General features: G+C 47.9%; 11 protein-coding genes across 11 annotated transcripts; 7 read left to right on the top strand and 4 right to left on the bottom strand.

Annotated features, from left to right (window-relative positions):
* The first annotated feature begins 25 nt into the window (after positions 1-25).
* Positions 26-1,280, top strand: F5147DRAFT_194312 (uncharacterized protein). Its single transcript, XM_041428501.1, has 3 exons — positions 26-607; positions 668-1,053; positions 1,107-1,280. Exons 1-3 carry the CDS (start codon positions 56-58, stop codon positions 1,213-1,215), a joined length of 1,047 nt encoding a protein of 348 aa, XP_041299089.1. The 5' UTR covers positions 26-55; the 3' UTR covers positions 1,216-1,280.
* A 1,385-nt stretch (positions 1,281-2,665) lies between these two features.
* On the top strand, positions 2,666-4,657 carry F5147DRAFT_194315 (uncharacterized protein). Its single transcript, XM_041428502.1, has 13 exons — positions 2,666-2,819; positions 2,880-2,912; positions 2,962-2,981; positions 3,037-3,051; positions 3,105-3,143; positions 3,204-3,232; positions 3,295-3,308; positions 3,361-3,396; positions 3,559-3,618; positions 3,674-3,808; positions 3,868-4,093; positions 4,151-4,202; positions 4,253-4,657. The coding sequence occupies exons 1-13, from the start codon at positions 2,750-2,752 to the stop codon at positions 4,445-4,447; spliced, it is 924 nt and encodes a 307-aa protein (XP_041299088.1). The 5' UTR covers positions 2,666-2,749; the 3' UTR covers positions 4,448-4,657.
* Positions 4,658-4,687: 30 nt separating this feature from the next.
* Positions 4,688-5,729, top strand: F5147DRAFT_667716 (uncharacterized protein). Its single transcript, XM_041435287.1, has 4 exons — positions 4,688-4,944; positions 4,996-5,118; positions 5,171-5,249; positions 5,310-5,729. The coding sequence occupies exons 1-4, from the start codon at positions 4,700-4,702 to the stop codon at positions 5,514-5,516; spliced, it is 654 nt and encodes a 217-aa protein (XP_041299087.1). The 5' UTR covers positions 4,688-4,699; the 3' UTR covers positions 5,517-5,729.
* A 184-nt stretch (positions 5,730-5,913) lies between these two features.
* On the top strand, positions 5,914-7,336 carry F5147DRAFT_564851 (uncharacterized protein; the record flags this gene model as incomplete). The annotated part of the gene is made up of 2 exons (XM_041430734.1): positions 5,914-6,401; positions 6,448-7,336. The coding sequence occupies 2 exons, from the start codon at positions 5,914-5,916 to the stop codon at positions 7,334-7,336; spliced, it is 1,377 nt and encodes a 458-aa protein (XP_041299086.1).
* Positions 7,337-7,516: 180 nt separating this feature from the next.
* F5147DRAFT_194260 (uncharacterized protein) lies at positions 7,517-9,795 on the top strand. The gene is made up of 5 exons (XM_041428500.1): positions 7,517-7,537; positions 7,630-7,789; positions 7,846-8,965; positions 9,022-9,170; positions 9,227-9,795. The coding sequence occupies exons 2-5, from the start codon at positions 7,640-7,642 to the stop codon at positions 9,713-9,715; spliced, it is 1,908 nt and encodes a 635-aa protein (XP_041299085.1). The 5' UTR covers positions 7,517-7,537; positions 7,630-7,639; the 3' UTR covers positions 9,716-9,795.
* F5147DRAFT_667711 (cytokine-induced anti-apoptosis inhibitor 1, Fe-S biogenesis-domain-containing protein) lies at positions 9,750-10,987 on the bottom strand. Its single transcript, XM_041435286.1, has 2 exons — positions 10,692-10,987; positions 9,750-10,639 (listed from the first exon to the last, which is right to left on the bottom strand). The coding sequence occupies exons 1-2, from the start codon at positions 10,918-10,920 to the stop codon at positions 9,876-9,878; spliced, it is 993 nt and encodes a 330-aa protein (XP_041299084.1). The 5' UTR covers positions 10,921-10,987; the 3' UTR covers positions 9,750-9,875.
* Positions 10,988-11,292: 305 nt separating this feature from the next.
* On the bottom strand, positions 11,293-12,544 carry F5147DRAFT_767722 (uncharacterized protein; the record flags this gene model as incomplete). Its single annotated transcript, XM_041440904.1, has 5 exons — positions 11,293-11,596; positions 11,646-11,950; positions 12,119-12,154; positions 12,213-12,282; positions 12,351-12,544. The coding sequence occupies 5 exons, from the start codon at positions 12,542-12,544 to the stop codon at positions 11,293-11,295; spliced, it is 909 nt and encodes a 302-aa protein (XP_041299083.1).
* Positions 12,545-16,249: 3,705 nt separating this feature from the next.
* On the top strand, positions 16,250-16,986 carry F5147DRAFT_667691 (uncharacterized protein). Its single transcript, XM_041435285.1, has 2 exons — positions 16,250-16,794; positions 16,849-16,986. Exon 1 carries the CDS (start codon positions 16,293-16,295, stop codon positions 16,788-16,790), a length of 498 nt encoding a protein of 165 aa, XP_041299082.1. The 5' UTR covers positions 16,250-16,292; the 3' UTR covers positions 16,791-16,794; positions 16,849-16,986.
* On the top strand, positions 16,987-18,661 carry F5147DRAFT_667684 (Sucrase/ferredoxin-like-domain-containing protein). The gene is made up of 7 exons (XM_041435284.1): positions 16,987-17,149; positions 17,210-17,406; positions 17,463-17,542; positions 17,603-18,005; positions 18,057-18,113; positions 18,161-18,372; positions 18,423-18,661. The coding sequence occupies exons 1-7, from the start codon at positions 17,142-17,144 to the stop codon at positions 18,585-18,587; spliced, it is 1,122 nt and encodes a 373-aa protein (XP_041299081.1). The 5' UTR covers positions 16,987-17,141; the 3' UTR covers positions 18,588-18,661.
* On the bottom strand, positions 18,662-21,845 carry F5147DRAFT_667677 (Pkinase-domain-containing protein). Its single transcript, XM_041435283.1, has 5 exons — positions 20,946-21,845; positions 20,766-20,894; positions 20,603-20,672; positions 19,748-20,479; positions 18,662-19,695 (listed from the first exon to the last, which is right to left on the bottom strand). Exons 1-5 carry the CDS (start codon positions 21,758-21,760, stop codon positions 19,024-19,026), a joined length of 2,418 nt encoding a protein of 805 aa, XP_041299080.1. The 5' UTR covers positions 21,761-21,845; the 3' UTR covers positions 18,662-19,023.
* Positions 21,841-22,538, bottom strand: F5147DRAFT_667676 (uncharacterized protein). The gene is made up of 2 exons (XM_041435282.1): positions 22,099-22,538; positions 21,841-22,047 (listed from the first exon to the last, which is right to left on the bottom strand). The coding sequence occupies exons 1-2, from the start codon at positions 22,484-22,486 to the stop codon at positions 21,926-21,928; spliced, it is 510 nt and encodes a 169-aa protein (XP_041299079.1). The 5' UTR covers positions 22,487-22,538; the 3' UTR covers positions 21,841-21,925.
* Between the last annotated feature and the right edge of the window lie 4 nt (positions 22,539-22,542).

Raw genomic sequence — 22,542 nt, 5'->3', positions numbered from 1 at the left:
CACCTGTTTGGCAAGAGCATTTACGTGTAGGTACTTACTGAGCACTCAACACCAGATGCTCAGGCTGAAGCCAGGTTTTCAAGTATTAGCGAGACATGCTGGCTTTCGTGCTAGAGGTCTTACAACAGTCAATGCACCGAGGTCTTTACGAAGGGCAACTGCAACACTACTCATAGGAGGCGCATCTACTGCTATCGCCGCTTATTTTTTCTTACCTGACATCTCCCGAGGCGCGCCAACTTGTGACAACATACCCCTCAGTCCGTCTCACTTCACACCAGCAAAACTCGTTTCGTCCACTATTACATCAAGTGGAACAAAAATTTTGACTCTCGCGATACCTCCCGAACTTTTACCCGAGGAAAGCGATCTCTTCGCACCTATTTGGTCCGTCTTCATCAAAGACGATGACATACAAGTGGAGCGACCTTACACTCCACTTGATGGGGTAGACGAAAACGGAAATATGAAGTTCTGGATCAAAAGATATCAACATGGCGAAGTCAGCCGATGGTTGCACTCAAAACAAGTTGGGGATATCATTGAAATTCGAGGCCCTCTCAAAACCTGGTCTTGGAAGGATGATGCTTGGGACGAGATCATTTTGGTGAGGAAATAGTAATAGTCAATTTTATAAAACACTCATATCTAATTTTTTGCATTCAAGATATCTGGCGGTACTGGGATTACTCCGTTCTACCAGCTGCTGCGTGCCGTATTCTCTGGCAACCCATCCTTTCAAGGTCGAATCACACTCTTACATTCATCAAGAACACTTTCTGAGCTGCCCCCGCACGATATCCTTGATCCCCTGTTAAAATTTGCGCAGCATAATCCGGAGAAGTTCAGGCTGAAGTTCTTCGTTGACTCGTTTGGCGAAACCAAAGGTCAAAGTTCTATAGATCTAAAGGTACACAAGGGTCCCATTGGTAAAGAATCAATACGTGGCGCTCTCCATTCTGTCTCTTGTTTTCCTTGGTGGCGTGGTTTGTTCTCGCAAGATAGTGATGTCAGTGATCGAAAGATACTGTTTTTGGTTTGTGGTCCTGAGAAGTTAGTCTCCACTTATGTTCTCTGTTCTGATGTTGCTCATTGATATGTCGCAGAATGGTTGAGGCTATCGCAGGTCCTTATGGCCGGAACTACTCACAAGGGCCAGTAGGCGGAGTGTTGCAATCATTGGGATACAAGTCGCGCCAGGTCTGGAAATTATAGATATCCGACACTTGCACAGCCGTATGCTTCTCAAAGTTCAAACTTCCTTTACCCGGTACACAGGCGTCTTGTCCCCCCCGCGGGCTTTTGATCTAAGATGGGCTGCTATTTTGTGTCACTTTTAGCTTGCTAGTTATATATCTGTTTAAGAGGACTCATCATGGCCCAGACGCTGATTCCGTATTTTAGGTAACTTCCGTGTAATTTTGCGAGTTGTTCGCTACTGACGTGAATACATTGTTGTGTCTCCACGGCGATAACACTTCCCGGGTATATGACGAATATTGGCACGCTCCAAGCATCGCTTTGAGCTGCAGGCAGCGCTACCGATCCCCTATTCGAACGTTCATATACCGTTTCAACTGACTCGTACATTCAAACACTGCGCCTTTGAGACCCGCAGAACACAAGTCTAATCCGACAATGGCCCCCCGAGAGTTTTCAGGAACTTCCCACTCAATATTGGCCATTGAACTGGTCCTCGCCAGTGTTGAATGAAGGTGGAACCATCAAACTACTGTGCAGCTTTTGCACCCTGTACGTGGAGTCACTGGGTGTGATGAAGGTCATGCTGTGAGTTTTTTGTCTTGTCCCTCTCGATATTTATAGACCAGACCAACTTAGGACAGAAGATCACTGAAAAAACAATCGCCGTTACTGCGAAGAACCAAGAACTTTGGTTTCCCGGATGGTCATACAGTTGTGTCCCAATTCGTCTTTCCTGTGACCTCTTGTTTCTGTATATGCGCGCCGGAGCAACACAGATGATCAATCAGGATGTGTCTGGCTGTGAAAATCGATGCAACGCCGATGGCATCAAATGCTGTGTTTTGCATCAGAATCCCACCTTTTTTGCATACTGATGATGTTATAGCCGGAGGTGCACACGAGGCGACAGATGCTGAAGATCTTGGAAGACCGGGGCATTGAATTGCATCGTCGAGGGTGCTTCAGCCTGGGGGAGAGGTAAGGCATCTGTTCGCCACATGTGGACCTACTCTATCTTTCATTTCTGACCTTTCTTGTGCCTCACCGACAGGTCGTGACCGTGACAACAGACCTCGAATGAGCTGTCACCCTCCTTCGAGACTGATACCAATCCTGATTGAGCGGCAGTCACATCTCATCTAGACACGTGGAAGATCAATGAAGTGCATGGTCTCACTGATGGAATTGCTGGAAGTACTGATGCGAGTGCCAAGAACATCTTGAAAATAATATTGGCAATTTGGGAATCAAATACTAGGCTACAGCACAACCCGATTTTCAAACTTTTCCGGTGTTCAACAACTTGTGCGTGTGTCACTGCTTTGCAGATCCACAACCAGGCTGTGCTTTCGATTCAATTGAGGGCTTCCGTGTTCTCCGAGATTTTGTTTGATGATACTTACTTTGCTCAAACAAGGCAAGAACGAGGGACAGCCTCATGATGCTTATTTTGCCGATATAGGCGCTGGATGGTGGTATATTTAGTACGAACACCATCGGTTTACGTCCACCCACTTTGCCACTCGCTCACACTCACCCCTCGAACATGAATCTAGTCTCAAACGATCCTAGTTGGCTGGTCGTCACTTTGAATCGATTTCACAGCTATATTGCAGGTTTGTGGAGAGCCAGTCAAACCCACGTGTCTCGATCTGATCTTGAATGTGGTTTCGCAGTTGCATCCTTTACTGCAGTGGTATATGATTGGGGTGAGCGAACAATATTGAAAAACTATTGATATCCTAATGGTATCTCCAGCCTTAACCTTCGGACGAGAGGTAGGCCGAGACCGTATGTATTAAAGTGGATATATCACTAATAATGGTGTTATAGGTTGAACTAGTTTGGGTGAGCAGAGTCTCGTATCAGAACAACAGGTTGATGTAATTCATTCGGGTCAGAGGCAACACTGGTCCCTTACAACCATTTTGTACCTCACTGTACGTAGCTCATGTATACACGCAGTTGGCAAGTTGTGCTGACAATATTCGAATTTCTAGGTGCGCTATGCTGGGATACCATATGTTGTGTATGTTCCCCAGACTGAAGAGTTCAAGTTAACACTACTAATAAGTCATCTCCCACAATCAGCATGTTCATGCTAGGTATGTCTCTTCACATATGCTGCAATTATTTGTTCTGATTAATGGCATGCAGGAAGTCTTCCGTCAGTCCCGCTGACAGGTATAGTGAGTATGCTGCATCCATGCCTGTCATTTCCGTCCAAACAATTGCGCTCCTACCTAGGGGTGAGTTCTCCAACGACTTGTTCGTTCAATATAATGATTGCAACAGCTGTGAGTGATTGGGTGCTCATGATCCTCCGATGCTCATCTCAAACTGGGTTTTTGTCAGGCAATACTATGTTTATCGCACTAAACTGTATGCATGTGGTGGTTGCTGCCATGCTGGGCGGTGAGTTACTCGGCTGCAATACCTTCGTAATATCTTGACTGAAATGTCATACAAGTTATCATGATCACTCGGTTACATGCCATGTATCAGGGGTCGAGAAAGATGCTTATATTTCTCATTGTGATCCTACTTGTTCTCACAATCGCCGGCGGAGTGACTACTGCAATAGGAATTAAGCGTAATTCAGAGGGTAAGCTTGAATTATGGACAAACGACTCAAGTGCATCGGGCTCATCCGAGGAATGGCAGACGCCGTTTCTGGCATCTATCAGTGCACTTATAAGTACGATAGAGATGGCCGCCTTCTGATGTCCATCACTTGGATACTCCGCATTGTATGGGAAGTCCTCGTGATGTGTCTTGTAGTCTGGATTGTCATAAAACATTTCCGGCAATTGCGACCATCATCGCAAGCCGCGATCATCGGAGATTGTTTCGTGGTTTTGATGAAGACTCACGCGGTGTACTTCGCAAGGTTAGTTACCATTTTGACCGTGTTTATCTTCCTCTGCTGAAGTCCCGCACGTTCCAGCTTTGTTGCTGGTTCTTGGTTGGCCCTTGGTTATTTTTTCTCGACTGTCTCGGTATGCCGATCTTGCTAAAATTTGCATGTTAGTATTTATCATTTCTATAGGACTCGACTTCCATGGGTCATAATGGTGCTCTGAACATCTTCTCGGTCATGCAGATGTTTGTGCTGGGACCGCGCCTCATCCTTAATATTCGAGGATATCATGCTAAGCTCTTAGCTGAGTACGAGACAAGAACCAGGATTCCTCCTCCAAATATTTCCCACGAGCCGTCAACTAGCGGCCATGTCACGGTGTAGTACTGCTAGTGAAACGCTTCAAGTGACAAACCGGGAGTAGAAGAACTTCGATGCGGCACTAGGTCTGTGACCGACTTGAGCTATTAGCTGCTTGTACTCGACTTAGTAGCTATGTACTACTTATACCCAACACCCTGTGTTACCCATGGACAGTGTTATCATGATGTACGGCTTGTGTACATACGGCCATTATTGGGCCATTCATATATTTCTATCATAGATCACGTTATCTCGCTCCACTCTTGACTTCTAATGTCTATGTTCGCAAACACACAGACGCATGCGCATGCCTACGAAGTCGCTCTTTTCGGTGAATTTTTTGCTCGGGATCTCAAGGCGATTCTCAATCGCCTGACACTGCACACGGAGTCCGCAGCACCCATGCACACCCGTGAAATTTTATTCGAACAGTTCGGAGTTCAGTCACAAGTACAAGGAGATGAACCAGCGTTGCTAAGAGCAAAAAAAGAACTAGGAGATGGCACGGAAAGTGGATGGTTGGTTGGACAGCCTACTTGAACGAAGCCGTTGGATCAACCATAACACAGGACGCTTTTCTCATACCTCAAGCCGGAATCCGTACGCGTTCATCCTGAGGCCACTGTCAGACCATGGGCTACTTGCGAAGTGATTGGTGATGCCCTCAGTTTCGCTTCGGCACTGGGATATGTGTCCGTATGCTCCAGAATTCACTGTCTGTGCTTGCGCTTATAGTGTTGTTAGACAACGATCACAAATCTACAAACGTGGATATGCATTTCGAAGAGGTGCTCTGATAATACAGATGTTTCAGCAAGAGCAGGTACGTACCCGTGTTGATATTGTCGCTCTCTTATCGCGCGCTGACTTTACTCTTGACTAGGTTGACCCAAAGACCTCCCTCCCTATACCGGCACACACCGACACACTCTGGGAGGTCGAGGTCAAGACTGCCACTCAAGTTAATACATCCGCACAAGCATCTAGCGGGCACGTGCAAGTGAGCACAGTCCGTACAGCTATTGATGCTGTTCTCGAAGTTCAGCTCATCATGAAAGGACTACTGGACCTCCGGCGACAGGATCTGTAGCTTAAATCACTCAAGCGGACGGTTGTTCATAATTTACACTGGATTTGAGATGGTCACCTGCTGCTCTGTGCCACGTCCTTGTCCTCAAACTACATCACTGTACACTCCACTTGTTATTGAGTACTGAAGTAAATGTCACAGGCACCATGATGTTAACTGGACCTTGTAATTTATTGGGTAGCTTGAATCAAATAACTGCCAGACCGTTTGAACCAACATGATATAAAGCGATACAAAAAACGTTGTAGGAGTATGTAAGTGTTGATGTAGTAAATCATTGACATATAGCCTATATGCAGAATTTGATTTGATTAGGACGTTCGAAAAAGTATCAACACACTCTACGACCATGCTGCCTCATTCGACTTCTACATCTCTAGCGCAGACTATTACGTCTATGGAATCAACCGCCAGTGGGTCATCAACTCGTCTTTGTGCACTTTGTTCGACCGCTGCACGTTATACTTGTCCGAGGTGCTCTACTCCAACATGTTCCCTACCCTGCTCTCGTACCCACAAATCCAGAACCGGATGTAGCGGTGAACGCAATAAGGCGGCCTATGTACAGATGAACGCTTACGGGTGGGGTACGATGATGCGCGACTATTGTTTTCTTGAAGAAGTAGGCAGAAAAGTGAGTGAATGGGGCGGAGAAATTGCTCGTGAAGGTTACCCAACGAATGTGAAAGCAAAAGACATGAGGGGAAGAGGGGGAGCACGTGGAGCCAGCGGAAGAGGTAGAGGCGGAAGGGGGACTTCAAGGGGTGGTGGATCATCCAAAAGAGATCTGCTAAAGGCTCACCTAGACAGCTTGGACATCGAGATGGATGTCCTTTCCGTCGGAATGCAACGCAGAAAGGTAAACCAATCGACTCTTGATACAAAGTGCGCTCTCATATTCTGACCTTACGCATATGCTGACTCTCGTCAGGACGCAGACTGCACTATTGACGATAGAGTTCAGGTTTTACCCTGGAGCGCCGGCACAATCTTCATCCGCAACATCAGTTCCATATACAACACTCGTGCATCGCAATCCCATTAATTCGTCTTTAATATCACTTCTTCAGAGACGCGTTCCTCAGCATACGTGTGCTAACAAGGACCATCCCAAATCGAAGAAAGAACATCCTTGTCCAGACTGGGTTACTTCTCTTGTCCACCCTCATCCAGACGATCCCGAAGGCTTCAGAGTTCCTCTCTGTTACTTACCTGCACAAATAGACTTAGCCAGAATCCCACATTATCCAGGCGTCGGAGTGCGGACTGGCCCATCTTACTATAAACTTTGTCCCTCTCAAACTCTTCAGGATTTGCTTCAGGGCACGCACTTCGCTGAATTCCCCACCATCCATGTACATGATCCGGACTCGTCTACATTCATCGGAAATATCGTGGCCAAAAAAGGTCAATCCTCGTCGATGTCCGAACACGAGCACGAGCATGACGTCCGAGCTATAAAAAGGCGAAAGCTAAGTGCGAAAGCGGGGAAAAAGGCGATCTCAGGACTCGTCGGTGACTACGGAAGTGAAAGTGAGTCTGCATCGGAAAAAGCGGCAGAAAGGCAGACACGAGACGAGTTGGGGGCTTTAGGGAACTATGCGGAAAGCGAAAATAGCGACCAAGACCTTGCTGTAGAGGCACGCACCACCGAAGATGACATGTCCAGCATAGGTTCTTCGTCAGCGGATGAAGGAGAAAGTCCTGCGCTTGATTATGCTGCCGTTCTCGAGTTGATCAAACAAACACAAGGCGCAGCTGACTATGATTCGGAAGTGGTTGATTGGGGTGACGATTGGGATGAAGACGTAGCAGAGTAACCCTTTTTGTCGCCTACCCTGTTGTGTATGCAGACCTTCTCCCCCCTTCCCTCGTGCACTGCATAGATTCTAGGGATTGGCACTCAAAATCGAATCTCCGAATGTCCACATCCGTAAGCAGCTACGACTAACAAGCATTGTCCACTAAGGCGATTGTGGTCGTTGATACAGTGGAACAACCACAGCATGGACTCATAAATAGTGAGTCAGAAATGCTCTCTTCTTCATCCCGCTTTCCAATCCCAATCGTCTCCCCTCTTCTAACATATTGCTTACAATCTCTGAATCTTAAGTTTCATCACAATGTCATCCAAAGATGCCATTGAAGCCAAGCTCGTTGGTACATTCCCAGGACGCTTCATTGGCGCAATGCCAGTGCGCCAGTTTCTTAACTTCCTGCCTGAGGCAGACGGTCGTCCAGTAATGCCCAACGTGGTGTCACCGGAAGAGCTTGTAAGAATTTTACATGAACATTTCTCTGACCCATCTGATCTTGGTGCCCCTGACAGTTGACGGTTCTGCATAAATTTACCACCAATTTTGATCTTGTCGACACTTCTGGTTGTCCTGATCCCTCTGTCGTCGTAGGCGGGTATGAATTCCAACCGACCATGGGGTTATACAAAAGCGAAAGCACTCGAAACGGAGTGACAGACATGTCCGCGATGGAGGCATGGATGATCATCAAGCCTTCCATACAACAAGACCCCTTCATCGACCCGCCGCCGAATGAGGACTTCACTGCACCGATACCTTGCCCTGAGGAGGACCTGCTGCCATATTGGGACACTAAAAGAGACACCTATCCTAGATTCGAGTCCACTGACAAGCGGTCCATCTCAACGCGCGCACATATGGTGGCATGCACTAATGCCTTCTTCGCAACGCAGTTCCGTCGCTTTGGGTTTTCCATCCTCCTCTGTGGCTCCTGGGCACGTTTTGTGTACTGGGACCGCTCTGGTGCTGTCGTGTCTCGGCAGTTTAGATACACAAGCAATTTCAACCTGTTGGCTGAGTTTCTATGGAGGCTCAATCGTGCGTCGCCTGGGAATCGCGGCGTCGACGTATCTGTGGTTCCCGTTTCCCTTCCAGAGTCTCAAAACAGCATTGTCCGGGAGCTGCTGGGCGTTGGGAGTTCCGACCCTCTGTATGGATACATCGTTCCCGTCGATACCACACTTCCAAATTCCAAAGACGCGAAAGACCAGCCTTCATCCGCCCATCACCTTTACGTCGGCCCACGCCCCGCCTCAAAGCAGTGCAGCCTACTCGAGCAACGAACTCGTGGCTTCCATGTTTGGGACCTTGCGCAGAAGAGAATTGTTTTCTTCAAGGAAACTTGGAGATTTTATTCCAAAGGTACCCGTACGGAATCAGAAGTATATCGGGAACTACACTCTCGTCGCATTCCCAACATCCCGACCTTCGAGCACGGCGGTGACATGTCTGCCCTCCGAACAAAAACGATCACCCACTTATTCAGCAAGGCCTGGTGGTGCTGTACCCCCAACCACAAGGCCCACCTCCCGCTCGTACAACATCGAATCATCCTCAGTGGTGTTGAACGGAACCTGAGCACGTTCAAGACGCCCATAGAATTTCTGACCGTATTCAAGGATGCCCTCACAGGCGAGTTTCATCTTCAATTCTCGAGTATTTTTTTGTTTCTAAACGAGTTACTGTAGCTCACAACGAAGCTTACGAACGTGGTGGTCTTCTGCATCGGAACATCAGTATGGAGAACATCGGCATCACCAGTGAGGGGCACGGGCTGCTCATGGGCTGGGAATGCTGCACTTCCAAATCACACGAAGAGCTATTGGCAATCCAGATGGTACGTGCAGAATTTATATATATACGCCGGGATACCGACGCCACTTCAAATGACAGGGAACTCTACCCTTCATGTCAGGTGCTTTGTTGGATCAAAGATCCGAGAACAAGCACCATGTGCTGGCAGATGATTTAGAATCCTTCCTGCACGTCATGGTGTACACTATGGTCCGGTACCTCCCCAGCACGATGAACACCGAGCACAGGAACACCTTGCTCCAAATATTTGACGAGGAGTATATCATCGATAAGGAGGGACGGGCCATAGGCGGCTCGCGCAAGAGGATATGGCTTGATGACCCTGAACGTCACGTCCTCAGAAAATTCCCGGCACCCCCCGAGATTGCCAGGCTACTGCGACAGCTATGTGAATTGTTCCCCATTCGATACAACTTCACTATGCAGGTGATCGAGCGCCACACCTACGACACGCGCTTTAAGACCCCAAGCGATCTTCTGGCCAGTCACCAGGAGATGATGAGGTATGTGGGCTTCTCAGTCCTCTCGGACGACGGGTGCTCCGACATGGATATTTGTGATTTCTAGGCCACCACCGTGAATAGATATGGCTTCTAATGTCTTGTAAGCAATATAGTACAGTATAAATATTATCATACGATGTTTACATACTTGATGGTGTGGCGAATGATCAAATTGTAACAATAATACTCAGATGTCATCCATCCCGAAGTCAATCTCCACTTTCTCACCCGGGTTGAATGCAGGCAGACCTTTTTAACAGATTTTCTGAGTTTTGAGCTGACATGAAGAGCATTGTCATAAACGCACCAAGATACGGACAGCTCGCACATCGGAATGCATCACCTAAGAAACAGCTCCCACAACTGCTAGTTGCCTTGGGAGCAGCTTTAGCAGCAGCAATCAAACTCTTCGCCATGTCACCAGCTTCCACCTCCACAGCGTTGTCGCTGTCGAGCAGGACTACTTTACCTGACTTGGCCTCTTCGGCTTCCAGCTCAGCAAGACCACATGAGCAATTCTTGCATGCCTTCTTCCGCCTCGGGGCACCTACTATGACAGGATCGCACGTGGGGACTGGGCGTTCGCGATCTGCCGCTGTCAAGAGGGCTTCGGCATCGATTGTGGGAGTTGATGGCGATGAGAGTGCCCAGAGAGCCTTTTTGGAGGACTGCTTGGCAGGGTCGGTCTTTCTCCGGATAGGAAGTGCAGAAGGTAGAGGTGTTGCGATTGGTAAAGGCTTCTGAGCAACTATTCTGGCATCAGGACCATCTCTTACACTCTCGATGATCATGAATCCAGCTAGAGTCAACTCATGAGGAAGACTCAGGAAGCCCGCGGTTAAATTAAGAAGGTGAAGAGTTCCCAGGGGTGTCAGACCGGTGAGGGTCTGTTGAAGGAGAGACGGCAAACTTGGCGATAATGAAGTGTATTCTGATGGGGAGAGTAGGATATGAATGGAAGCATAGTTTGATGGAGCCAAAGATATCGCTATGTCAATCACGATGATTAGTGAGCGATGCTCCGAATTGTAGATACATACCTCCATCAATGAGCCGATCAAGCATCTGCCTTTCGGCAGTCCGCCCTTCCTGTGCATCGAGGCGCAAAAGAAGTGATTGATACTTTCCATCTTGAGCAGTGTCCAATGAACCTATCGCAAGGGCAGGCCCTTTGACGATTTCGTGGGGTGACGATCCATTCATTAATGATTTCTTGACTTCTGATGTGATTTGGGAGGGAGAAGGAGTGTATATAGCGGTAGGTGCCATCAGAAATGCCTAACGCTGTGAACTTAAGAGAGAATGACGGGAGGGAGGAGGACAGTGTCAGCTGAAAAATGTCCGGAGTGCATTAATTAATCAGATAAATATTGGTTCACTTAGATAAGCAGCGGTCACAAGAACGATTTCAATCGGCCGAAATCCTCACATGCAGTGCATTATCACAAAGATCCAATCGTGTATCGATAACAAAAAGTCCATTAGGGATACAGAAATGACATACAGACAACATGCTGTAATAGAATGGATCAAAATGCTTTCCAATTACTGATGACACAAGACATTCTCAACCAGTTAATAATATTAGGAATGATAGTTGGGATAGAACTAGAACATTCACGTCAAGAACTCAAGTAGGATTCACTGCTGCAGCTCCGGATTGGGCGGAGGTGGAGGAGGCATCCCAGGTGGAGGGTGCATACCATCATGATATGCAGGTGGTGGGGCCATGACAGCCCCACGCATGCGCAATAGCATCACGCGGTACCAATCTTCGCCCATGTCCTTCTCCGACGAAATTTGCTGCAAGTGCGCAAGCTCCTTCATCAAGGATAAACGCCACAAGATGTTCCCATTCTCGTCCACCTGCAAATCATCTATGGGCACAGGAGGGAAACGAAGGCCGGGAGGTGGAGGAGGCATCATCTGGAAGTTGGGATCAAATCTAAAGAAAGCCTCAGTTCAGTATCGATATTTGAGACCAAACTGCATACGTGGGGGGATATGGTGGATACGGCGCTTGTCGACTGGGACCTGCTTCATCAGGATGCATAGGCGGCGGTTGCACAAATTGTGCATTAGGGTCGTTGAATGCTTCAGGATGATAATCCACATCCTGATCTTCCTCCGACTGTCGACCCTTTATGCCCTTCGGCTTCTTCTTCCTCACTCGATGGACACCCGTTCTCGGGTCAACGTTATCATTGACAGTCCAGTACGAGCCTTTCCCTCGGTCGGTAAGGGGACGCGGTACTTTCTCGAAGCATGGGTTAAGTGAAAGATTGTGTCGCACTGAGTTCTAGATACGAAAGCAAGGTTAGATTAGTTTGGTGCCTGGCTCGAAATCAAAACAAATATGAACACAATTAAACATCAACATCGCGCTCGCGTGTTTGGCGTGCATCTAATCGACGATACAAATGATACAGAAGCCATTGGCCAACGGCATCGGAAGAACTTTACTCACCTTCCAACCAGAAGGGGCATTCCTAAAGTAAGGAAACTGTGACGTGGAATTAGGGATTCACAAGATGCGCAAATACGAATAAGTTACCACGTACACGGGATTCAATGGCGTAGTAGATGTCTTCGAGGAGTAGTTTTTGATTCGGAGAACCCTTTATAGCATACCTACCCACCCACAGACAAATCGAAATCGTTCACTAGAGCATATCTACAGTGAATTCGGAGTCGCTTACCGTATAAGCGTAGAATATGGGTAAAATGGTTTGCTTCCTGGTGGACCATCACGCAGAGAGTCAAGGTTGATGGGAAGACCCCCCGTTAGGTCTGCAGGTTCTTGCGGATAGTAGGAGTTGGCTTGAGCGAGCTCTGCTTCCCCAGGAGGAAGCATATTTTGTGGCATCACTGTCGGTGGTGGCTGCTGCGACATTTCTCTTGGAATAGAAAATCACAAGATGAGCGAAAGGCGCTGAACTTGCTGGCAACCTGTGGAAGTTCCGTTGATGTTGAAAAGAGCTTTCATCAAGGGGGAACATGTGCGGCTTATGTCAGGCGTGAGAAATGTGGTCGCGCACGGGCCAGTTTCCTCTCGCAGATACAGCCATTGTTGTCGAAATATGTCTCGTCATCGTAGACCGCGGTGACAACGAGCGTTGTGGGTAAGTGTAATCAAGTTGATTTGTTTGTTTTGCCTAACCGACATACAGACCGACACAAGTGTCCAAATTGTTGATGACACTGTAAAACAAAATCCAAACCGACCACGCTCTCCAATACACAAACAAAGTTCGCATCAGCCGACTATGTTACTCAATAATAATCTTGCATCATTCAAGCCGACCTCATTCAAATCCTGGTTGTCCGTACCTTCACCTTTCATTCTCGATATTCGAGCCCAGGTGTTACGCTGGGTTTAGAGAGCCTCACGGCACCAGGCACTGCTCAGTGCGAAAAAACTCAGTTGCTATTTCGTCACCGGCATCCTTCTAGGAAGTCCTGAGCCTTATATCGGGCTTGATTTTCCTATGTGTGTCTTTTTCAGAATAACAGACATGTCCGGTGGTCGCTAAAATTCTGCCGCTACCGCTAAATCAGGAGTTATGTCCTACCTTCTTTGTCGAGCCTCGCAGCCCTGGTCCTACTGCAACAAGCCTTCTAGCAGAGTCTACTTACCAACGTGCTGCATGATGGCAGAGTCAACACGTCTTACTCTTGAACGGCCACATCCCGCCAAGGTGAGCTGTGTATCTTTCGCTCGTGATCAAATGATGTGCACATGGCAGATTATGAAAATCCATCCCATTGGTAGCAGGTATGCACGCAACAGCTGCACGAAATATATTGCACTGGTGTTCAACGTTGGATGATGCTAAGGATCATTTCCATGTTTCGAACGTCTCTGAGGCAACAGGGCCTGTCGTCGCATCACCTTCGATGCGTAGTTGTTCTCTGTGCATAGCAATGCGCCTCGGTTCCATGGACTGACCTCGTCTTCTCGCGACCTTTGTCTTGTAGTCTTGGCACACCGGCGTGTTTTCTCATCCTTAAAAAGATGGGACGTTGGCGGATAATGTCCTGACTGCATATACCACGCATGACGATTGGTGGCTCCCATCGATTTGTGAAGCCTGCGCTCGTGGAAGCCATTATCTCTTAACAAAATTCTCCGAGTCTACTACAACAAAATACATCACGGTCTGTCTCTACCCGATTCGACGATCATATAGTTGCTCGTGCTCGATCTCCGCGGAGAAACTTCATCTGACAAAAATGACTGCTCAATCCTGGGGAAAGTTTCCTCTCCATTCCTTGGACCTATGCATAAACATGTCCGGCAATTAGGTTTCCCAATCCGTTCATCTAGCTCCAGCTGATGTCTATGATGTACCCTGCTCGTACAAAAAACAAGGATATTCTTGCAACGAACCAATGATTGGATCGTCTAGGCACATACTTGAGCCGGTGGTTCGAACGCCAGAAATCACGGGAAAAAATAATTCACCCAAGGGCTTTATCAGGACAATAAATTTCAGCCTGTGTGGCTTACCGCCATGATTGTAGAATCAGAAGATTTCCGGGGTCGTGTTCGGACAAAGATAGGACTCTTTCTTGGCAAGAAACACTTATCCGCAGTGAGGAATACTGCTCCCCTCAATCGGTTCGGCTAAGGCAGATGAGCTCTATGATGATCATATAAATCCTGTTTGGTCTGCCGGGCACGGGGGCCTACCACAGACGCACGCCGGGTCGGTGCCCGTGTATCCGAATTGGCAGTCCGTATCTACTGTCTGCTAGAACAAGAAGGCAGATATCTTGATCATATACATATTATTGTCGCTGTCACCGGCAAACTACAAGTAAACATTCCCAACATCCGACCTTGAAGAACTCAGCTCGTGGAGACTTAGGAAGCACATCAGTTCATACCAACAAGTCTCGCCGGTGACCGATCATGATGTGCATTACACTTACACGCACGTCTACCGCGACATAAAAGCCGTCAAATTGCACGACCGGTGCACTTCAGCTCAACTATAAACATAGTCATAAGGTCTTGCTGATGACAAACAGATCAGCGCGAATGCCACAATCATGAGAGTCGAAACATACGCAGGCGATATTGCGAGGTGATTGTGTCGATTAACTCCGCCTTCTTTTGACAGCGGTTGATTAACCCCGGCATCCAGCCAGAGGGATGTCAGCGCCCACAGCTTCTCTGACAAGAGCTGCATTGGGAGACTGAACGAACACCTTCCCAATACAGTGTCGCTGCTCCCAGAGATACTAGGGTGTGTTGGAAAATAATCACAGCAGCTTATTATCAATAACCGGCAGACTCATCGGGGTATTGCCTAAAATCTCACCAGACTCAAGTTGGCCAGTTTTATCCAACATTGGTGAGCTAGATAACAAACATTCGAGATAAGAACTATGTGGACTCGGATCAGCTATGACTCGGAGCAATAGGAGATACTAAATATTGTGACTTGAACCATTTCTCCTCATCTTCAGGGCGCCGCCGGGCCGCCAACAGTGGGTCATGATGAAAAGGCAGGAATGGTTTAGGATCAATCTACTTACATGCTGTCATTGTAAACACATCAGCTGTTCGGTCAGCGAGACTGCAGCTCAACAGAGGATGGTAAGTATATCCTTATCAAGGAATCAGCACTGTGTTTGCTTAGTGAGGCCTGAGCTCGGCAGAAATCGACACTCGCAACCTGTTCAAGGGATCAGCAATGCGTCTGGTCAGCAAGGCTCGATCTCGACAGATGATCAATATACTCGTACGCTGTCAACAGTTCAGCGAGGACCAACAAGGCTCGAGCTCAATAGATTATCAACACACTCACAATCTGTCAACAGAGGTCAGTTGAATATGTTCTGTCAGAAAGACTGAGCTCGTCGAAGGATCAACCCACTCATAGATAACACACCCACATAGTCTACGATCTGGCAATCCCCAAATTTCCCAAATATGCCCGATGAGATTGTCCGAGCAGAGCCGCAAGTGGCCTCATTAAAATCTAGTACTAGTTGTTATTTCTTGCCACAGATCAGGTTCGAGGAGTTACATTTCGACTAATGCGCACCTTCTAGTTGGTCCGCTCAATTGGGACAAATAGCTGCTTGAGCGAATAATTATTCAGAACTTCAGCCGTGCGTTTGATGAGTAACCCGCAGTCCGCATCATGGAAATCGTAAATGTACGAAAGCGGTGATTGTACAAAAGCCTTAGGTATGGTCCATTAGAAAATACTCCTCTGGCGTACTGCGAGGCCTGTGCTTGAGCATCTTTCCTCGATACTCCCGCATCGTCGTAGAGGGCGTCGAATTTCCTATTACTGGAACTAAGGATTGCAAATGATATGACGAGTGCTGTGCTTACTAGTACATCCAGTGTCCCGTCGCTGACTGAAAAACTGCCATCCTCCTCAAATCTGCATGAAACGTGGAGGACAAATACCCGGTTGTGTGGAAAAAATTATTTTATTCACGATATAGTGTAGTTCGATGCTGGGGACTTATTTTCAAGTGACTTCACTAAACTTGGTGAGAGCGCTACCCTAGGACGCGAGTAATCACATGATATTATTTGTTCATGTTTTAAACTTGAGCTTGAACGCACTGAACAGTGAAATTGACCTCAATATTACTGTGGTCCGTGGATCTGCAACATGTATATGCTACCCTGCCGACCGTCCCCGTCGAAATGCACATCCTTAACATTGGTGATTAAACGCCATATATCGCGGGCTGCCTCAAAACACCACGTCCGCATGCGCGCCCTTGTCTCTTTATACCACCAGTGCGACACCTTTGTAACTCCCGAAAACCTCTCCCAGAAAATCGATGAAGCCTTTGTTCCCCGAACAAACAATCTCACCTACAACTCCAACTTCGAGAAACGCAGTTTTGCAGAGCTGAAGAGGTTAGCTGCCGAAAGAGAAGAGGAGCCACGCCATTTCTTCGGAAAGAGCATGAAGCTGTCTCCCATCGGCCTAAGGGGATCGTTGGCATCTTCAAGCCCCAACAACGACCAACAAAGAACCGCGAGGGCAACAGAGGCGCTCGTAGGGGTGAGCCGGGATGGGAAGCCGTTGTGGACTGCAGTCCAAGAGAATGCACCGAAAATAGAAAAACAACTACAGGAAGATCGGAGGCAGGGCGTTTAGCTAGGTAAGCCAATTTGTTGCTTACATCTGCTTACTCCGATCATGACGGTCTATCCAGAGTTGTCACTTGGCCTTGCGGATGGTTAGGCAGACTCATTAGAGTGACTCAGCATTATTTTTATTTTCATTCTGCCATATTGCATCCGGTTACTCCTTATATTGACGGCGAACTTCTGGCTCATCATGGACCTGTAATTGTGACGGAAAACCGGGCGGTAAGGCGCAGTGAGTTATATTGCGTGAACGCCATGTCTGGGCGCACCGGTAGACTCAGTCCAATTTCATTTATCTGAGACTGGCAAGATCAATCGGAACTGCTAAATAGATCTTGCACTGGCATACGGATGGCACATGAAATAGTAAGCAGCTTTCATACTACAGCTGTGGATGGCAGCTAACCTATTATGTGCCGCCTTAAGTATTTACCTATGTATAAGTAACAATGCAACTGCGCGTAACCCAACTCGGTCCACCATGAGCTCCTCGCTGGCCGGTAAACTCAGAGCTTTTGTGTTTAATCCACATAATGGCCCAAAGGTATATCAGGACCTGCAGGCTGCTGATGTGCCAGTAACGACTGCCGAATGCAGGTCTTGCGCCGACCCTTGTGATCAGGGTGAGCCTATCATGATCAAACCATACCTTGTCACGCGCACCAACATCGATCTGTAGATCACGATGACTTTTCTAGCAGATTGGACATCGACCTGGACTCGGATATGATAGGATCAGTGAAGCCCTACCGCCGACAGGTGCGTCCATTGCACTCGCGCACCATTGTAATATGATTTGTTGATATGATGGTGACCCAGGTGGTCATATCAACAGGCAAAACAGACTGGGAGAAGGAAGTAACCGAAGTCGAAGGCACGCTTGCTGCCTTGTTGATAACTGCCAACTCTTCATTGGGCACTTCAAAGAAGCCCCAGTCCACCAACGATCCACTACCGTCTGGTCTTTTCTCTCATACCAAAGCAGGAAGGCTTGCCATTCTCAATGGAAGTCACAGACCTTTCTCTCGTGATGAGTCGGAAGAGACTGTGATCGTCCTTCCTGACTTTATGGTCGTTTCTGGAGTCCCACGAACTTTGGCGGGCGCTGAGGCGTTGTGGAAAGCTGCTCTTGATCCAGCTCTCGATCGGGTTGGCGTGACCACCACCCGATCGGACAATCTCAGTACATGGGTTCTACCATACTCGTGTCTGATACTGCTGTGTAAGTTTCTATACAGTCGCGTGTTTAAATATATCTCATGAGTTCTACTAGGCTCACACAAGAGACGAGATAAACGATGTGCCATCGCAGCGCCAGTGTTAGAGAAGAGTGAGTCCGCTGACTCCTTCCCGGCCCTGAATTAACGCCTACGAAAGCCTTCCAGCAATATCTCGAGCGAGAGGGCTGGGAAGTCCACACCGACCTGCACGATCTCACTTCCGAACCCTCCCTCGAGTCACAAGCTACCTCAACCACCGAGAAGGAACAATTAATCGAGACTCAACTCAAGTCCCTTCACGCTGAGCACAAGGCGCTCATATTAAAGAACTCACATATCGGCGGTCATAAATTCGCAGGCAACTGCATCGTGTGTGACCTTTTTGTTGTCTAAACGATATGTTGACGTCGATCTTGCAGATCTACACTCCTCGTGGAGCTGGTGTATGGTATGGGCGTGTCACGCCTCATGAAGTAGAATCGATTGTAAAGCACACGATTATTGATGGCCAAGTCCTCCCAACTATTTTTCGTGGTGGGGTTGACCTCGCCTGCCGCGGAAAAAAGACCCTGTATGATTGGTGACGGAACCATCCCTTAGATATCAATGATAGATGCTGTAACCTGCTAGTGGAATTCACGCGTGTCCCACCCAAACGACGAAAGGGATACAGGCCACATGAATTATTACAACTCCTTTAAAATGGGGTACGTTATACTATAGAACAACAGCGATAACAGAAGCAGGTAAAAACAATCCACGATGGACAATCTTGTGTTCGACTCGAAACAAGAGATATATAACATGCTCCATAAAGAGGATATGAGAAAAGGGGGGGAATTGCATGGGGAAGGGTGGCGAGAACAAATATGCGATTAAATCAGATAAGTAGTAATGGGAGGCATAGTACCTCAAGCGGTGAGCGCATGCACCAAATAATGCAAAGGTCCAAATTCGTCCGGATGGAATAAAAGCTCCGCGAGGCGCCGACCGCCTTGGACGGCGTGCGCAGCTAATACATCATACAGCTATATCTTCATCGATTCCTCTTCTTCGGTTCGAGTACCGTCCCGCGAAACTCTCCCTGTCTTCGAACTCGTCTTCTGTGGTCACCTCTGTGATCTCTTCATCGGCCACTGCCTCATCCTCATCCTCATCAGGTTCTCTACCCATGATGCCCGGCATCACCATACTTTCGCCTCCAGAATACGTGAACCCGCGGAAATTCTCTTGAACGCTGTTAGTCAGCGGCGACCCTGCTACATCTTGCTTCTTCCGCGATCCAATCTTGATGGCACGTCCCGCGCCATTTCCAGTAAGCAAGGAAGGGGGAGGGGGCACTGAACCATTTGAATTTACGCCATTGACATGACGGTCACTACCCAGTGGTCCGTTCGGCATGTGCGATCCTGGCAAGCCGCACTGCATTTGTGTCCATTCTTCGCTAGGATCTTCTTCGTCCGGACTTCCATGCCCGTCGAGACCACCACCAACCTCTTTGATATCAGCAGTGGTGAACTCTGGATCGAAGTTCGCAGTCGACTCATCCGACTCTACGACGGGTTTAAACGGTGGCGTCACCTGCTTGAGGAGAAGAGCTTTCCAATCTATACATGAGAAGAACGGGTGTTCTTTCAGTTCCGCGGCATCGCGTTGTGCCCCCAAGCGATGTTTAGGATTTCGGTTTAAAAGCTTGATAAGCGGTTATCGGAAATGTCGAAACGAATTGAATCACGGCACTCACCCCCTTCACAAACATCTTGCCGTCTTCGCTGATAACGTTTCTCGGGAACCGAATCTTCCCAAAACAAATGTTCTTGTACATTTGCTGTGTGTCTTCAGCATAAAATGGACTCCAGCCGCAGCACATCTCGAAGAGGAGTACGCCCAGTGACCAAAAGTCGACAAGTTTGCTATATCCATGCTCGTCCAAAAGCACTTCAGGAGCGAGGTACTCGGTTGTGCCACAGAATGTCGTGGTGAGTTCGTCGGACCGTAGATCCGCCTTTGATAACCCAAAATCGCAGAGGGCGACATGGCCAGTGGCGTCAAGAAGGATATTTTCCGGCTTGAGATCCCGATAAACAATGTTGTATCTATGCAGATGCTCCAGGGCCAGAACCAGCTCTGCGATATAAAATCGGGCCCGTTCTTCGGAGAAACGCGTCTCTTTCTGGAGGTGCCAGAACAGTTCGCCACCGCTCTTGAAGTCCGTTATCAAGTACAAATCTGTATCCGTCTGGAAACTGAATTTGAGGCCAACAAGGAATGGTGATTCTAGAGAACGCTGTAGGATCTTTCGCTCTCCGATCGTGTGAGCGACCTCCTTCTTGGCAACAATTTCCCTCTTTGATAGAACTTTCATAGCATAAATTCGCTTTGTATCGCATTTCCGGACTTGGAAAACCTTGCCAAAGGTACCGCGTCCGATCAACTTGAGGAACTCAAAGTCGCGTGGTGTAAGCGCACGTTTGGTCTGTCACATGAAAGTTGAGAGTGAGTGAGAAGCGTTGTCAGGAGGGGAGATCAAGTGATGCGAAAGGGAGGCCGAAATCGTGGAGTGGGTGAGAATGAAAGAGGTTAGACTGGTGTAACGTACCTTGTATTGCTCGAATGTGATCTGTACCCGCATTTCTCCGCTTATTACTTCATTTTCGAACGGCCGAAGCCTGTGCGTACATAAGCAAATGATGCCATTAGTAACGGAAGGACGGGATGACAGTTGACAGGGCAAGTGGGAAGATGTACGAGATGGTACGTACTTGTACCATTGATCAACTGTATGGTCATGGATCAGGACTGGCTTGATTTGTACTGTGCCGAGAAATAGATGGTCCGCGACACGGTCATACAGGTTAAATGAAACAAGGGATTCTTCGGACGTAACGTCGCTAGAAAGAATTAGAAAGCGAAATTTGATAAGTTGATTATAGGATACTGACAATGACACCTCGTGTTTCCACACGGGATTATGTGCGGATAAGCGACCAAAAAGGCCTAGAGTTGTAGAAGGTTGGTTGGTTGGGGAAGGTTGATTGCATGAAAGAGATGAAGAGGGGGAATTTCCGGGACTAGGCTTGCCTAGTGGACGGGGAACGCCGATAGATGAGAGAGCTGAGAGAGCAATAGAGGAAGAGGCGCGAGAGAGAGCGGTCGCGGTTCCCTTGACCTCCTTGTCCGTTTCGTCGGTGGGATCACGACTTACGAACTCGTTTTGCTCGAATTGAACGACGACATAAGGTCGTGAGCGTACGGATGTGACATTAAGACCACGGGCAGATATGAGCTTGACGTGGATCTGACCCTTTGATGTACCGCCGGTTGAGTGGGGAGGAGCGGTTGAGGTAGATGCGATTGAGGAGGTCCTAGTCGAGGGGGACGATGACGATGGCGTATTGGATTTATTCTCCATTGAATCTGAGAGGTTGGGCGATTTTTTAGTGTTACGCATTGAAAAATCCGGTGCATGAAGGGAAATTTGGGTTGTAGGAATACGAGCGGCAAAGGCACCGGATAGAGGTGTTATAGGACCTGGCGGCGTGAGATCGGCGTTCGCCGTGGTAAGAGAGGGAGAGCCAGTTCCCAGTAAATGGTGATGAATTGAAAAGGCTGGTGAAGTTATAGTTGGAGTTGCAAGACCATTGCTGGATGAGCGCGGTGAATGAGATGATTGTACCTCGAAAGGATTAGGACGCTCATGACCATCAGCATCAACTCTGGGTGTTATCTGGTCAATAGCTGACCAGAGTTTAATCATTTTTTGAATTGACAAAAAAGACAGTGAAGAAGAAGACGACGAGGAAGACGACGACGACGACTTATCGGACAAAAGTGGAGCGGACCTCATTTTATGATATGTGGTGGAGTGTTCGAGGCTCACTACTGTTTTAAGAAGATCATCATACGCTAACCGAGTAAATTTTTAGATAAAGTCTCCTCGCGCTCTCTTCAAATATTCTCTAGCCCATCGAAGAAATCCCATTCCTCCACCAATAATCGACCCAAGCAATAACGCACGACTTGCAGTACGCCATCGTAGTCGGTCTAACCAGTAAAATCAGTCGACACAACTTACCACACGTCCTTCAAACTTACAAACAATAGAGAATGCCCCCGCAGTACCAACACCGGCTCCAACTTCTTTCAAATCATCAAAACCCGCCCCACACCGTCCTAATCCATCCTCAATCCCTACCCAAACTAGTGCTGTAACTCCAAGTTTAACACCTTCCTTACCACCAGATAAAAGTCCGGCAGCCATTCTTTTGTAATTTTTCGTTTTATTGTAGAGATACCATCCCCGAATCGTCTTCGGTGGCCGATGTGCGTTCTCCGCGAGAAAACGAAGGGATGCAAGGCGAGATCCACGCACCGCCCCAATGAATACCCCCACCAATGCTGCGGAAGCAGGGAGAATAAAGTACCGAGACTCCAAAATTGGTGTCACGTCGTATCGCTTGGTCTCATCCTCGTGGTTAGACATGAATATGCTATGAAGAATTACGATTCATGAAAGTCGAGTGTAACAGTTGCACAGAT

This window comes from Suillus discolor (genome assembly GCF_016758755.1).
Source record: "Suillus discolor strain FC423 chromosome Unknown F5147scaffold_3, whole genome shotgun sequence".
NCBI lineage: Eukaryota > Fungi > Basidiomycota > Agaricomycetes > Boletales > Suillaceae > Suillus > Suillus discolor.
This window is presented reverse-complemented; position numbering and strand designations above follow the sequence as displayed.

Coding starts and splice junctions, on each gene's coding strand:
- F5147DRAFT_667691 (XM_041435285.1), top strand. CDS start 16,293: ATGTATATGCTACCCTGCCGACCGTCCCCGTCGAAATGCACATCCTTA.
- F5147DRAFT_667684 (XM_041435284.1), top strand. Junction 17,543..17,602: donor TGAAGCCCTACCGCCGACAG/GTGCGTCCATTG, acceptor ATGGTGACCCAG/GTGGTCATATCAACAGGCAA. Junction 18,373..18,422: donor AATTCGCAGGCAACTGCATC/GTGTGTGACCTT, acceptor TCGATCTTGCAG/ATCTACACTCCTCGTGGAGC.
- F5147DRAFT_667716 (XM_041435287.1), top strand. CDS start 4,700: ATGTCTATGTTCGCAAACACACAGACGCATGCGCATGCCTACGAAGTC. Junction 4,945..4,995: donor GATGGCACGGAAAGTGGATG/GTTGGTTGGACA, acceptor ACCATAACACAG/GACGCTTTTCTCATACCTCA. Junction 5,250..5,309: donor AGATGTTTCAGCAAGAGCAG/GTACGTACCCGT, acceptor ACTCTTGACTAG/GTTGACCCAAAGACCTCCCT.
- F5147DRAFT_667676 (XM_041435282.1), bottom strand. CDS start 22,486: ATGTCTAACCACGAGGATGAGACCAAGCGATACGACGTGACACCAATT. Junction 22,048..22,098: donor GGGGGCATTCTCTATTGTTT/GTAAGTTTGAAG, acceptor TTTACTGGTTAG/ACCGACTACGATGGCGTACT.
- F5147DRAFT_194312 (XM_041428501.1), top strand. CDS start 56: ATGCTCAGGCTGAAGCCAGGTTTTCAAGTATTAGCGAGACATGCTGGC. Junction 608..667: donor CTTGGGACGAGATCATTTTG/GTGAGGAAATAG, acceptor TTTGCATTCAAG/ATATCTGGCGGTACTGGGAT. Junction 1,054..1,106: donor TTGGTTTGTGGTCCTGAGAA/GTTAGTCTCCAC, acceptor GATATGTCGCAG/AATGGTTGAGGCTATCGCAG.
- F5147DRAFT_194260 (XM_041428500.1), top strand. CDS start 7,640: ATGTCATCCAAAGATGCCATTGAAGCCAAGCTCGTTGGTACATTCCCA. Junction 7,790..7,845: donor TGGTGTCACCGGAAGAGCTT/GTAAGAATTTTA, acceptor TGCCCCTGACAG/TTGACGGTTCTGCATAAATT. Junction 9,171..9,226: donor AGCTATTGGCAATCCAGATG/GTACGTGCAGAA, acceptor TTCAAATGACAG/GGAACTCTACCCTTCATGTC.
- F5147DRAFT_667677 (XM_041435283.1), bottom strand. CDS start 21,760: ATGATTAAACTCTGGTCAGCTATTGACCAGATAACACCCAGAGTTGAT. Junction 20,895..20,945: donor TGGAAACACGAGGTGTCATT/GTCAGTATCCTA, acceptor AATTCTTTCTAG/CGACGTTACGTCCGAAGAAT. Junction 20,480..20,602: donor TCACATTCGAGCAATACAAG/GTACGTTACACC, acceptor TTCATGTGACAG/ACCAAACGTGCGCTTACACC.
- F5147DRAFT_194315 (XM_041428502.1), top strand. CDS start 2,750: ATGAATCTAGTCTCAAACGATCCTAGTTGGCTGGTCGTCACTTTGAAT. Junction 3,809..3,867: donor AATTAAGCGTAATTCAGAGG/GTAAGCTTGAAT, acceptor GAGGAATGGCAG/ACGCCGTTTCTGGCATCTAT. Junction 4,203..4,252: donor ATTTTTTCTCGACTGTCTCG/GTATGCCGATCT, acceptor TCATTTCTATAG/GACTCGACTTCCATGGGTCA.
- F5147DRAFT_667711 (XM_041435286.1), bottom strand. CDS start 10,920: ATGGCACCTACCGCTATATACACTCCTTCTCCCTCCCAAATCACATCA. Junction 10,640..10,691: donor TGATCGGCTCATTGATGGAG/GTATGTATCTAC, acceptor TGATTGACATAG/CGATATCTTTGGCTCCATCA.